General features: G+C 44.1%; 1 protein-coding gene across 1 annotated transcript in view; it reads right to left on the reverse strand.

Moving 5' to 3' along the window:
* Nucleotides 1–1,263: 1,263 nt before the first annotated feature.
* Nucleotides 1,264–15,166, reverse strand: part of LOC126175418 (acetylcholinesterase-like) — a 131,840-nt gene continuing 117,937 nt past the window's right edge. The window contains exon 10 of the mRNA XM_049922217.1: nt 1,264–1,468. Coding sequence (XP_049778174.1) covers nt 1,303–1,468 — 166 coding nt within the window. The 3' untranslated portion in view covers nt 1,264–1,302. The remainder of the gene's footprint in view (nt 1,469–15,166) is intronic.

Below are 15,166 nucleotides of genomic sequence, written 5' to 3' on the forward strand. Positions count from 1 at the left end.
GTGGAGCTCCTTCAATCTGTACTACCTATTAGTCGACTGTCGACACAAGCATAGTCTCCCATTGTTCCTGAGCAAGCAGCCCCCAACGTGGCGTCAGGGCACTACGGATGGGCAGGCCTTGCTCCCTGTGCACCACCCTCCCCCCCAGTCTTGCACACAAAGGCACAAAGGTGTAAAGGGGTAACAGCCCTTTTAGAAGAGGTTTTCCACTGCAGACTTGCTGGTAAGAACCGACGCTTTTGTCCTCGATGGCAGCCACCTCCAGTTATTGTCGGATACCGAGTCACATGTCCAAAAACCTGTGCACCCTGTCTCCAGATGCCTGACGCTGAACGTTCTACTATTTGAAAAAATAAAAAAAGCAGTTAAGGCCACCGTTCACGAGAAGCGGTAAAACCGGGTAAAAAAATAATACAAAATGTGGATAAGTCGACTGCTCACGATAAGCGGGACGTTCGATTTCGAGTCCTGGTCTGGCATAAATTTTCACGTGTTGTAAACAGCTGACGTCAATGCCTCGTTGCATAACGCAAAACTTTCTTAACTATGAGACACGTTTCGTAAGTTTCGGAAAATCCTTCCCGCTTAATGTGTTCTTGTCAAGAGGAATCTGTGTATTAATACGACTGTTATGGCAAATGATTGAAAAGATATCGTAAAGTAATTTTCGTATAATTATAAGCCGCCATTTAGACACTTATTTTCGCCACGAAATATAAGTGCCATATTTAACCATTGACAGAGTTGAAAAAGCATCTATACAACACAGATCACGAAAATTTATAAGTGATTTAAACACCGTCCTCCCGAATGTGAATCTGGTGGTTTACCCATTGCACCATCTCTCTCGGTCTTGTAGGATTCGACATGTTCTGATAATTCACCCAGTGTTAGTAATGCTATGAAACGTGGTGTATATATGAGCTCTTTCTCTTTCTCTCTCTCTCTCTCTCTCTCTATCCAAACACTCACACACACACACACACACACACACACACACACACACACATGTGTCATTATTGCTTCCTCAAGGAACACCTGTAGTTTCACTGATCAATGGTAACGTCAGTTCAGAAATCTGTGTATTACATGTATCAGGAACGAATTTAGTCAATAATAAATGATTTATAAACGGCAAGTGATTCGAGGGTATAGCTTTGCACCTATAACGATTAATACTGCCATGCATATTATTTTTATTAAAATGAATGTGTTTAATTCGTTCTTATTGTCACTTCAAATAATATTATGAAGCAACCCCGATAGGGCCGTGTCTCCAGAGTGTGCTCTCATCAGTAGGCCCTATGTTCCAGGGAACGGTTGCAGCGGTACATTCTCGTCCCAGAAGTCCATGCGGTCCTTGTCCTTGTCGTGACCGAGCGTGATGTTGGCTTGTATCAGAAGGTAGCTCCTCCTCGTCATGTCGTAGGGCTCCCAGACCACAGGATCTGCAGATGGCGTCGGGTTTCTGCGGAAAATATGCACTTATTACTAAGTCTTAACTTTGTCCATTTTTATGACATTTTGTCCGACTAGCTGCACTCAACTTGACATTCTGATTACAAATTAGGTTCTCTATACTTCTTTTATACTGATGGTAGCAAAATACGTGATGAGAATATCGTTTTGGCCGTGCCTGTTATCAAATCTCTCGTTGTCCAGCAACTGGTTACAACTTCAGACAATGGTCAATAAAATGATATCTAAAATAAATGACATACTTGGTTTGAGTTACCTATAAATAACAGGTAATGTGAACGTCTCGATTACTTTTAGGAACCAATTTGCCTGCTACGCATATATAATTTCCTAATAACCTGCAGCAACGGATTACATTATATTTTCTTCAGTATAGGTGAGGTACTTTGAGAATGGCCATAAAATATGAAAGGATATTTGCCACCATGTGAACTCATTCGCCGTCACGTGGCTAGTCCTTATGCATGAAATTCAATGTAACGGATTTGTAACTTCCCATGACGTAATAACAGTAAGCACCAAGAAATGGAATGAAGTGCAGTATATTAGCCGCCATTAGGGTCGAATCCGCACAGTGCCCTAATTACAGATCGAGACATTAAATACGACCAACTGCGGACTAGAAGTATGCATCCTTTGATATTTGATACCCAAGAAACCACCTTCATTCTCTCTCAAGTGGCTGCTTCCTGTTGGAACACCTCTACCTCAGACTCGTAGATCTAGAAGATGTGCCTACCCGCCCAAGTAACCTCCATTTGTTCTCGCAGCCTCTGAACAAAACATCAGGTGGTGGCATTCCTCTGCTCGGGAAATTCCATACCCGCTTCCTATCTCTGTCTCTCTCAAGTGGTTACTTTCTGATTGTGTGAACACGTGCACGAACCACCGTGCCCCCACACGCAGATGGAGGTTTCCTATTGAATAATGCTGGGGACAAAGGGAAAACTGGCGCAATTGCAATACCCTAAATGGCGGGAAATAGTCCAATTTCACTACCCAATCAGATTAATTGTTCAACAAATTACATGAGTCAAATAGTTCACTTAAAACGTTCAACACCAACTTACAAAGATTCTTATTCTTAATAAAACACTTTAAATGTCTGACAGTCACACACAAACATTTTGCGAATCAAGTAATTAAATTTCCGCCACAAATAGATAGTGGCACTAAATATATCTGGAGTCTTGTATGCAACAATATTTGAGAACACAATCGCCCTCCCCTACAACAACTTTTCCATTTTACACTAAGCATTTCTGGTGAAAAGAAAAAACCTTCCGATCGCACACACTTGCGACAATGACACCCATGTCATGCACCGACTGCAGGGGCCGCGGCCGAACCCGCGAGAAGAGGAACAGACACCCACACACTTGTCAGCGATGCCGGCACCTCTCCAGGTAGTCAGGTATCCACATAGTGGTCTTACCAGATGCTCAGAGGCTGGAGAGAAGGCTACTGTGACCGCCAAGCAATCAACCAATTAAATTACATGGGGGTGTTAATCGTCCAGCGCAAACTCACGCCATATTGAATCTTCTCACGCAGTACACACGTGCTCTTCTGTCGCTGCTCAACCAGCGTACTGTTTACTTTGCTATTCAGCCACCCAGAGGGCACTGAGAGCGCCACTGCTGGGACCTGTCCACGCAGTTGCAGGCGAGAGCCGACAAGTAGGAGCATACTTTGTACCCACCAGTCGGGAGAGGCTAAGCCAAAGCTTTCGGTCAGCTGAAGCCTTGTGCCCACTCCTGCTGCTAGCCACAACACAATGTGAGACAAGCCACTGTGGCTTGGACATATAGTTCCAATTCTACCTTAAACATAGGCTTTACAGTAAAATAATCCAATTTACCCAATCCGAAACGGGGGTGTTGTTGCCGATACACCTAGAATTTCTCATACAAAACGTACTCGTATGTATCACTCTATAATTGGGTAATATAGCTGATTTTATTATGATGGTCATCTCTCCCTGTGTAGGTGGGAAACTGAAGTTTCATTAAAAGATCTCGTCGTAACGAAATAACGCATGATTACTGCTCCAACTCGTAAATCATATCTGTGGAGCTCTTGCCCTCAGTTCCAAGCACCCCAGCGGCAAGTTGCCGGTATCAAACTGATTGGCTAATTAATTAAATTGATCATAAGAGTCCCTTTGCATGACTCGTAATTTTTCTCCTGCAGTCGGATTATATTTCTCAGATTACCTTTACAGCTGCTTCTGTGACGTCTCTAGGGGATTCCCTGAGGCTAGGCAGTTACATTCTCCAATACCAAAATCGGTGGTAACCGTCATCAAATAGCTGAAGATATTGAATGATTATCATGTTCTCTCTGTCTGTTGCCTAGTCAAGCTAGTGGAAGCATTCCTATTGACTCCCGCCAAATTAATGGCTGGATACTTCGAAAACTCAAATGTAAATCACTAGACTGAAGGCGCTCTTCTCGATGAACACTATTGAGAAGATTTAGGGAACCAAAGGTCGAAGCTGACTGCAGAAGGAGTCTCCTGCCACCAACATACATATCGTGTAAGGACCACTGAGATAAAATAGGAACTAGCGCTCCTAGGGAGTCATATAGACAGTATTTTTTCCCTCACTCTATTTGTGATTGGAATAGGGAAGGAAGTGACTAGTAGTGGTACAGGGTAGACTCCGTTACACACCGTAGGGTGGCTTGCCATCAAATAATGTAGATGTAGAGGTAAATTTAGTCTACCTATTAAGCTGCCACTCCATCCATTTATAGAGACTAAACTTACGGAAGAATGTTGTCTCTTACTTATCGAGAGAACGAAAGACAGTATTACTGCTGTTGATTGTCTCTCAGTAAAAATCTTCATATTAGGCCCTAATTTTCTCATTCCAGTCACTTCGTGAGATGTAATTGAGAGGTTGTAATATGTTTTCCGGCAAGACTTAGAATAACCGGTACAGAGGTCATCTCTCAACTTCCCTTTCGTCAGATTATTGCTTACCTGCCAAATTCTCATGGATCTTCCAGTAATCGATATACAGCGTTTGAATCCAAATGATTTCGACAAGTAACAAATGTCCCAGTCCAGTCACAGACCCATGCATATTCTCTCGAAATACCATCATGTTCAAACAGCACTGTTCCATTAGTTCGAAAGCTGTCTAGTCTTCTACCCGTCACTGACTAGGTAGAGAGAGAGAGCTATCACGATGAGAAAAATAGCACACATACGTACAGGAGGGTAGTCGCAACAATGCAGAGTATACGTGGACTGTACAAAGAAATTCAAAAGAATAGCTCCTATAATTCATTGATATCGAATGATTGTCTATAAATATCCCCCTGTACGTGCCCCATCTCCTTTATCGCAATCCTATGATTACTACGCTAGAAATACGAAGGTATAATGTTGTCAGAGTCTTCACTGAGAGCACAGTGTTTCGTGAAAAATCACCACCTTTTTCAGATGTAGCATATCTCCATACTACGAATCTAACAGTGTCAAAGAGTTTCCAATACACTATCCACTGAATCATTCACACTGGTGCAACAACCTCACACCTCGACGTATAATTCAGAGCTGTGAAAGACTAGGGGGACATATGGCATTTAATTACAGTATTGCATGCCTACCCCCCACCCCTCTACCGCCATCCACCCCCGAGGGACCACCCTTGGTTCTCGCGTAGTCCTAGTTATTTATTTAGAAGATAACCCAGTTCTTCTACACTTATCCAACTATCGAACATCGAAAGTCAGTTAACCATATACAAGCCAGACTAAATCAGTTTCAACATGCCCTCCAGTAACAGCAGCCATCTTGGTACCTCTTGCACCTTGATCCGAGTTGAAGTGCAACAGCCTCTAGGTGACATACCGAGAGAATTTCCAGACACTTGCCTCCTGCATCGTCACCTCTTGGTGGGGGGAACACATTCTACATAAAAATTCCACGCAGATGAACTTGAACCTGACAAATTCTTCTGCTTTAGCTCAACGAATTGTTTGTTCTTAGTGCATAGGTTGCTTCTCTTAAGATTCAAGCAAATGAAGTCCAACCCGACCAACGCATTCTTCTTCAGCTCGCTCTAGATGCTTACTGCCATGCATTTTACGGCAGTTAACGTTTCCGATGACAGTGTACGGGCTCTCTAGTCGTATTAAGGTGCAATAGATTTAGATACGTTCGAGTCAACTGCCAACTCCATCACAGGCCTTATCACCTGCTTGCATCCAACTCCATCACATACGAACATCCCACATCTAAAACAAATACACAGCAAGTGCATGTTGGAGGGTACATTGCACCAGTATTATCGATTACCCATCCATGACAATCGCACATGCTTTGAGTAAAAAATTGCCTATATACTTCCACAAGTATCCTAATCCACCCCTGTGTTTCCGGGAGAAATACACCATCTTTCCTGGAGATTTATCTTTTTCTGTCATGTGCTGCAATGGAGTATGCCAACCTATACAATTCTAGCAACATCCACATGACGCCTTGGCTTCACAGATCAGTAATGCAACACTATCAGATGTGGATTCACAGGAGTGGTAGACAGCGACTATGGAGTGTCGAGCTGTAGAATCGATGGTATCGTCGGGATAGCATCTAAATCCACCTCATTTCGATGATAAAGAGCATCAAGTCACAGAACTGTGCTGATTCTCTCAAAATCCCATCACGTCCCGATAATGCTGTTCCAATAGTTAGAAGGCTGTCTAGTCCTCTGACCACCACTGACTAAGTAGAGAGTGAGAAAGATGCCACACCAACATGCAGGGGGAAAGTCACAACCATGCAGAGTATACATGGACTGCACAAAGAAATGATCTTACAGTTACAGTGGAAAAAGAGAATATATACTGAGGTGCGAAGGTGGGCATCGTTCAAATAGAGTTAGGGAAACTGTGCAGCAAACTGACATATATATCAAGGGGCAGTTGACGGCTAAATACGACACATTCTGACTCAGCATTCCCATCTTCGACAGCAGCAATGTTAGTGCTTGAATACTCTTTGTGCCTGGTGTTGCTACATTAAAATTACAAGTTCGAGAGACCACAGGATGCATTTCAAAAGCAACAAAGTTCTGCGAACACACATGATCTGCAGTAAGTAATATGTGCTGCAGTGGAACGAAAGTAGATCTGTGGCGTTGTTTTGCAGAATTTAGTTGGAGCTTTGAAATGGGAACGTGCTCTTTGTGATTTTGGTCATGCAGTCATTCTAAGACCCACCAAAATTGATTGCAATATGGTATAGCTACTCCAAGAGATTTCGCATGGAATAAATGTGGAATTCAAAGCTTAAACAAACGATTTTTTGCAGAATACTGTCGCATAATTTCCAAACGTTAGTCAGTGTTATTTAAGTACAATGATGATGTGCTCGGTATTCCATTCCACCATTAACAAAAGTTCCACTACAACTACAGTCTTCCATACCATTTACCTGCATATGGACTACATCCTGATTTGAAATTTAATCGTCTTACGATGCAAATACAGCCAATCCACAGAAGCAATGGAAGCAGGTTTCTGCAAAATAGCTACCAAGCATCTGTCAGGGATTTTTAAGTACAGTGATGCTATAAGTGATACCCCCTAAGCCATTAATAAACATTCCATTAAAACAAGAGTCTCCCATGTTATATACATGCAAGTGGACTCCATTCTAATTTCTAAATGTAATTTACTAATGAAGGAAAACATACCCAGAAATAATACGTTGCACTGGAATAAGTTGCATGTAACATAGGTTCCAAATGACTGTGAGGGTTCTTTAAGTACTGTGATGCTGTGTAGGGTACTCCATTCCAAAATTAACAAATGTTTTCATTAAAACTACAGTCTTTGAAATGTACTTCCGTATATCTAGCATTTAGGGAAGCTCACACTCGAACAGTCCATTTCCGTAGTTATAATTCAGAGCTTAAAAACCACGTTCTGTTTAGTTGGGGGGATCTTCCTGTCACATTCATACATAAGTGGGAAGAGTCTGCGTCACAGTCACTGCCAGACAGGTAGATTTCTGATAAAGTGGTGACTGGATGTTTGAAATTCTAAGATAATACGCATACGCTACAGGTGGTAGCTACTGCGATATTCCAGACAGCTGCTGCGTCAGATTATCACTTTTAACGTCAGCCATTTCCAACCCATATTGTTTCATTGTGGGTCTGTAGATGCTTTCGTGCTATCACATTTTACACCAGGTGCAATTTAACAGTTCAGCTGTTACAGCAGCAGATAGAGCTATCTCCTTTCTAGCATGCTATTCACTTGCAACACTCCAACCATTTAGATGAAGCGTGCTATTTCTGACCGCCATCCATTCCTTTACCGCTACCTCTGAAAGGTCTAAGAGCTACATTTTCTGATACGCCTTTTAACGCTTTCTTCCAACATATAACCGTTATGAAGGATCTTCCTGCCGCATTCCTACAGAATGGGAAGAGTCTGTCACACAGTCGGTGCCAGGAAGGTGGATTCCTGATAAGATGGTGAATAGATGTTTGAAATTCTAAGAAAATAAGCACAAAAATAGGAAAAAGAACTGTAAGAACTGGTAACTACTGTGATATTCCAGATATCTGCTCCATCAGAACAACAGTTTTTAATGTCATCCATTTCCAATTTAAATGTTTTGATCATGGGTCTTTTGATGCTTTCTTGCTGTTTCCTACGTAGTATCTCTACAGCCGTCACTTTGTCATCCCCACGCAGGAGGCATGATTTCTCAGCCCTCACAGAGATGAACTTGAGAAATTTATTACGTAGATAGCTGCTAAAACCACCACAAACATTCTAGAGTGTTCACCATTTCGACTCCTTCTTCCTGCAAAAATTTGAAAGTTGCTAGACACTTTAGAGCAGAACAAGCACACTTGGGGAATCACAGACACAAACATTCTAAAGTGTTCATCAGTTCGACTCCTACTTCCTACAAGAATCTGAACGTTGCTAGACACTTTAGAACAGAACAAGCGCACTTGGTGAATCACAGACATGTATATGTACCAAGCAAGTGACCCATTCACACACGCACACACACACATACACATTTGGTTTCCATGGCATCATGGGATGGAGGAAGTTCCACTCATGAAACTCACCCTTTCGTGTGGGTTATGGTGCATTAAATGGACGGTAGATTATAGCGCTGTATCTGAACACAGTTTTGCATGGGGTGGTAGAGCGGGCAATCCCTCCCTCCCTCCCATAGACACCACGTGTGTGTGTGTCAGCGGGGGGGGGGCGGAGAGGGGAGGGGGGAGGCCTTACTTCTTCGGTACATATGGATGTCTATGTTTCATCATGTCTGCATGTTCTGCTCTAATGTGTCCAGCACCCTTCAACTTCTTGGTTGAAGGAGGAATGCAACAGAATATGTGCGTTGGTTTTAGCAGCTATCTGTGTGGTAAATTCTCAAGTTCACTTCTGTCAGAGATGAGAAACGATATCTCCTACATGCTGATGACAATGTGATGGCTGTAAGAACATTACGTGAAAACAGCAAGAAAGCATCAAAAGGCCCATGATCAAACCATTTAAGCTGGAAATGGCTGACGATAAAAATTGCTGTTCTGATGGAGCAGATGTCAGGAATCTCACAGTGACTGCCAGTTCTTACAGTTCTTTTTCCTACAGTTATGCTTATTTTCTTCCTATACTGGTATATGTTATGGAAGACTCTAAGTGTAATGGAACATCTGTTAATGGTGGGAGAGAGTTCTAAGCATTGTATCACTGTACTTAAATAGCACTGAATGATTTTTGAAACTATCTGACAGTATTTGTTTTTGTATACTTTGAATTCTACATTCATTGCATGCAAAACCTGTTGGAGTAGCTACACCACCTTGCAATGTTCTTTCGTTGATCGTAGAATGACTGACCAAAATCAAGAACACCACATTTCTCTCTCACTGCTCTCACTACTTTAAGCAAAACGCTAGCACAGATCTACTCATGCTCCACTGCAGCACATACTACTTCCTGCAGGTCATGTGTGTTCACATAACTTCGTTGGTATAGAAATATGTCCTATGATGAATGTAGAGCTGTTGATTTTAATGTATCAACACCATCACGATAAATATTGATTAAGTAAATCAGCTCATGTCAAAGACGGGAATGAAGAGCCAGAATATGCCGTACTTAGCCTTCAACTGCCCATCGATATATATGACAGTTTGCTGCACAGCATCCCCCACTCTATTTGAATGAGCCTCACCTTCATAACTCACTATATATTTCCGATCTCCACCTTTACTTGGAGGTCATTGTCAGCTGCCATCCTAACATTAACATTCATAGACCATTTACGACTAGATGATACATTCTAGCGGACAGTGCCATCCATCTGAAAGGTTGAAACTACATAGTTTCTGTCAAACAGTCTTGTGAGCCCACATTTTTTTTGTGTTTGTGACTAACCTGTGAAGAAAAGGCATCATGTGGATGTTGCTATGAACGTATAGGCTGTCACAGTCCAAATAAACATGTGACAGAAAAAAGTAAATCTCTGGGAAAGACAAAATATTTCTCCCGGAAACAAAGGGGTGGATTAGGCTATGAATAGAAATATATAGGCAATTTTTTACTTGAAGCGTGTGAGATTGGGGTGGATGGATAATCGATAACACTGGTACGGTGTACCCTGCACCATGCATTGTAGACCATCTTGTAGTGTGTTTGTTCTAGATGTTGGAGGACGACGGTTCAATCCCGCGTCCGGCCATCCTGATTTAGGTTTTCCGTGATTTCCCTAAATCGCTCCAGGCAAATGCCGGGATGGTTCCTTTGAAAGGGCACGGCCGCCTTCCTTCCCTAATCCGATGAGACCGATGACCTCGCTGTCTGGTCTCCTTCCCCCAAAACAACCAACCAACCAACCAATCTAGATGTTGGATGTTCATATGTCATGGAGTTGACTGCAAACAGGTGCGAAGATATGTGGTGGAGTTGGCAGTTGACCTGAGTGTAAGTAAATCTATTGCAATTAATAGGATAAGAAATCTCATACACTGCTATTGAAAGCATTAATTGCTGTAAAATGGTTAGCAGGAAGCACCTACAACGAGTAGAAGTAGAATGCATCTTCGGGTTCGGATTCATTTGCTGGAATCTGAACGAAAGCGATTCAAGCACTAAGAGCTGACAAGTCAGTGAGCTAAAGCAGAAGAATGTCAGGCTCAAATTCACCTGCATGGAATTCTTATGGGTGTCCCCCCTCTCTAAGATGTGATGGTATAGGAGGCGAATGACTACAAGTCCTCTTGGTATGTCACTAGAGACTGTTGCTTTACAATTCGGATCGAGTTGTAAGAGGTACTAAGATGACTGCTGTTTCTGGAGGAAACATAGACATTGATTTAGCTTGGCTTGTACTTGTTAGTTGACTGGCTCTCGATTTAAGACAGTTGGATGAGCGTATAAGTACTGCGTTTGCTTCTACAGAAATAACTAGCACTACACGAGAATAAAGGTAGGTCCGTCTAGGGGCAGGGAGGGGGTGGCTGATAGTCACAAGGGGGTAAAAAAAAGAACAGTACTGTGATTAAGCCCCAAATCACCTATGCTTGCAGTAGCCCTGAAGTATCCATAAAGGTGTGAGGCTGTTGCACCAATGTAAATGATTGAATGGATAGTGTACTGGAAGCTCTATAATAGAGTTACACTCCTGGAAATGGAAAAAAGAACACATTGACACCGGTGTGTCAGACCCACCATACTTGCTCCGGACACTGCGAGAGGGCTGTACAAGCAATGATCACACGCACGGCACAGCGGACTCACCAGGAACCGCGGTGTTGGCCGTCGAATGGCGCTAGCTGCGCAGCATTTGTGCACCGCCGCCGTCAGTGTCAGCCAGTTTGCCGTGGCATACGGAGTTCCATCGCAGTCTTTAACACTGGTAGCATGCCGCGACAGCGTGGACGTGAACCGTATGTGCAGTTGACGGACTTTGAGCGAGGGCGTATAGTGGGCATGCGGGAGGCCGGGTGGACGTACCGCCGAATTGCTCAACACGTGGGGCGTGAGGTCTCCACAGTACATCGATGTTGTCGCCAGTGGTCGGCGGAAGGTGCACGTGCCCGTCGACCTGGGACCGGACCGCAGCGACGCACGGATGCACGCCAAGACCGTAGGATCCTACGCAGTGCCGTAGGGGACCGCACCGCCACTTCCCAGCAAATTAGGGACACTGTTGCTCCTGGGGTATCGGCGAGGACCATTCGCAACCGTCTCCATGAAGCTGGGCTACGGTCCCGCACACCGTTAGGCCGTCTTCCGCTCACGCCCCAACATCGTGCAGCCCGCCTCCAGTGGTGTCGCGACAGGCGTGAATGGAGGGACGAATGGAGACGTGTCGTCTTCAGCGATGAGAGTCGCTTCTGCCTTGGTGCCAGTGATGGTCGTATGCGTGTTTGGCGCCGAGCAGGTGAGCGCCACAATCAGGACTGCATACGACCGAGGCACACAGGGCCAACACCCGGCATCATGGTGTGGGGAGCGATCTCCTACACTGGCCGTACACCACTGGTGATCGTCGAGGGGACACTGAATAGTGCACGGTACATCCAAACCGTCATCGAACCCATCGTTCTACCATTCCTAGACCGGCAAGGGAACTTGCTGTTCCAACAGGACAATGCACGTCCGCATGTATCCCGTGCCACCCAACGTGCTCTAGAAAGTGTAAGTCAACTACCCTGGCCAGCAAGATCTCCGGATCTGTCCCCCATTGAGCATGTTTGGGACTGGATGAAGCCTCGTCTCACGCGGTCTGCACGTCCAGCACGAACGCTGGTCCAACTGAGGCGCCAGGTGGAAATGGCATGGCAAGCCGTTCCACAGGACTACATCCAGCATCTCTACGATGGGAGAATAGCAGCCTGCATTGCTGCGAAAGGTGGATATACACTGTACTAGTGCCGACATTGTGCATGCTCTGTTGCCTGTGTCTATGTGCCTGTGGTTCTGTCAGTGTGATCATGTGATGTATCTGACCCTAGGAATGTGTCAATAAAGTTTCCCCTTCCTGGGACAATGAATTCACGGTGTTCTTATTTCAATTTCCAGGAGTGTATATTTGTATTATGGAGGTATACCCCATTCTGAAACAGTCATGTATTTTTCATGAAACATGCGCTGCCAACGAAGACTTTGACGCTACTACACAGTAGTACTCCCAGCGTAGTGATCATAAAGATGAGATAAAGGAGACTAGGAACTGTAGAGGGGTGATACTTACAGACAATCATTCGATATCGATGAACTGTAGATGCTATGATTCTGAATTTATTTGCGCAGCACTTGTGTACTCTGCATTGTAGTGAAAATTTGGAAATTTGTGATAAGTTCCTATGGGACCAAATTGCTGAGGTCTTCGGTTCCTAGGCTTACACAGTACTTAATCTAACTTACGCCAAGGACAACACACACACCCATGCCCGAGAGAGGACTCGAACCTCCGACGGGGGAGCCGCGCGAACCGTGGCAAGACGCCGAGACCGTGCGGCTACCCCGCGCTGCAAAGTGTAGTGACTTTCTTTCTGTATGTAAGTGTGCCATCTCCCGCATTGTGATAGCTCTCTACCTGGTCAGTGATGGGAAGAGGACTTGACAGCCTTCTAACTAATGAAACACTGTTATCAGAATGTGATGGAACTTTGACTTGGAGGCGGATGCCTTTTACTTGTCGAAATCAGTTGCATTCAGGTGCTGTATATCGAAGACTGGAAGATTCGTGAGAATATGGCAGGTAAGCGATACTAAGACCACAGGGTAGTTGAGAGGTGACTCTATACTGCTTCTTCTAAGTGCTGTGGGCAAACATATTACAACCTCTCACTCACATCTCACGAAATGACTGATGTGAGAAAATTAGGGGCTAGCAAGAAGATTTTTATCGAGCTGCAGAAGTTCCGTCTTTTGCTTTCTCGATAAATAAGGGACAACATTCTTTCGTGGGTTTTGTAAGCCCATAAATGGATGGAGTGACGTGTTTAAGTAGGCTATATTTACATGTACTTCTGTATGCTTACTTTGCTAGCCATCCAAGGGTGTGTGACGGAGGCTACCCTGTACCCCTACTAGCCATTTACTTTCTACTCCTATCGCAAATAGAGCGAGGGAAAAAAGACTCTTTATATGCCTCCGCAAGAGTGCTAATTTCTCGGATCTTATCGTCGTGGTCCTTACGCGAAATGTGTGTTGGTGGCAGCAGAATCCTTCTGCACTCAACTTAAAATGTTGGTTCTCTAAATTTTTTTCAATAGTGTTCCTCAAGAGCAACATCTCTTTCCCTCCGCTGATTTTCATTTGAGTTCTCGAAGAATCAAGATATTAATTTGGGAGGAGTCAATAGGAAAGCTTCTACAGGGATGTATTTTGAGGGTAACCCAGGTCTGCAGGCGGTTATGGCGGTAGTTGTGGTTCGCATGCAGGCCAGCGGTGATGACGGGGACTGGGATGGAGGCGTCGCGGGGATGGAGAAGAGGGTGAAACATCCTACTGCCACCATAGACTGACAGATCTCAGGAAGATTATTTCAGGAACAGTACACCGAAATTCGACGTGACTTGCTTCCATCAACCTGACAAGGCAGCCGACAGGCGGGATGTGATTTGCGTGAGATACCTTGAGCTATTTGACAATAGTTACCTCCGATTTTGGTACTGGAGGAAGTAAAGGTTATCTGTCGAGTTTAATCCGACTGTAGGAAAAAAATTACTCACCATGCAAAGGGACTCTCCTCATCAATTCAGTTATTTAGTCAATCAATTTCGTATCAATGAAGCGGCACTGGGAGGGTGGAAGCGAGGACTATAGTACCATGGATATCATTTGCGAGTTGGAGCGGTAATCATGCTTTTTTTCTTTCGGGCGAGGTCTTTTAACGAAATTTCAATCTCCCACCTACACAGGAAGAGATGACCGTCGTTATAAAATCAGTTATATTACTCAATTTAGTATTTGGCTCCTTTTTTTTTTTTTTTTTTTTTTTTGAGTCACCTGTCTTCTGATATGTTTGTGTGGCCCACCACGAATTCCTCTACGGTTTTCGACTTCTACAGCTCCCTCTACTACCCTGGAAGTCATTGCCTGATGTCTTAACAGATGTCCTGTCACCCTGTCCCTTCTACCTGCCAATGTTTTCCACATATACTTTTCCTCTCCAATTCTGTCCGCAGCTCGTGGTCTAGTGGCTAGCGTTGCTACCTCTCGATCACAGGGTCCCGGTTTCGATTCCCGCCAGGGTTAGGGATTTTCTGCGCCCCGGGACTGGGTGTTTGTGTGATTCTCATCATTAGTGACAGTGGCTAGATTGAACTGTGAAAAAAATTGGACTGTGAAAAAATTGGGACTTTGTATGGGCGGTGATGACCGCGCAGTTGAGCGCCCCACAAACCAAACATCACCATCTCCAATTCAGTAAGAAAACCTCCACATTCCTTACCTTACAGTCCACCTAATTTTCAACATTCGTCAGTGACAGCACATCTAAAATGCTTCGATTCTCTTCTGATCCGATTTTCCCACACTTCACGATTAACTACCATACAATGCTATGCTCCAAACAAACATTGTAAGAAATTTCTTCATGAAATTAAGGCCTATGTTTGATACTAGTAGAATTCTCTTGGCCAAGAATGCCCTTTTTGCCAGTGCCAGTCAGCTT

Source organism: Schistocerca cancellata, chromosome 3 (assembly GCF_023864275.1).
Source record: "Schistocerca cancellata isolate TAMUIC-IGC-003103 chromosome 3, iqSchCanc2.1, whole genome shotgun sequence".
Classification (NCBI taxonomy): Eukaryota; Metazoa; Arthropoda; class Insecta; order Orthoptera; family Acrididae; genus Schistocerca; species Schistocerca cancellata.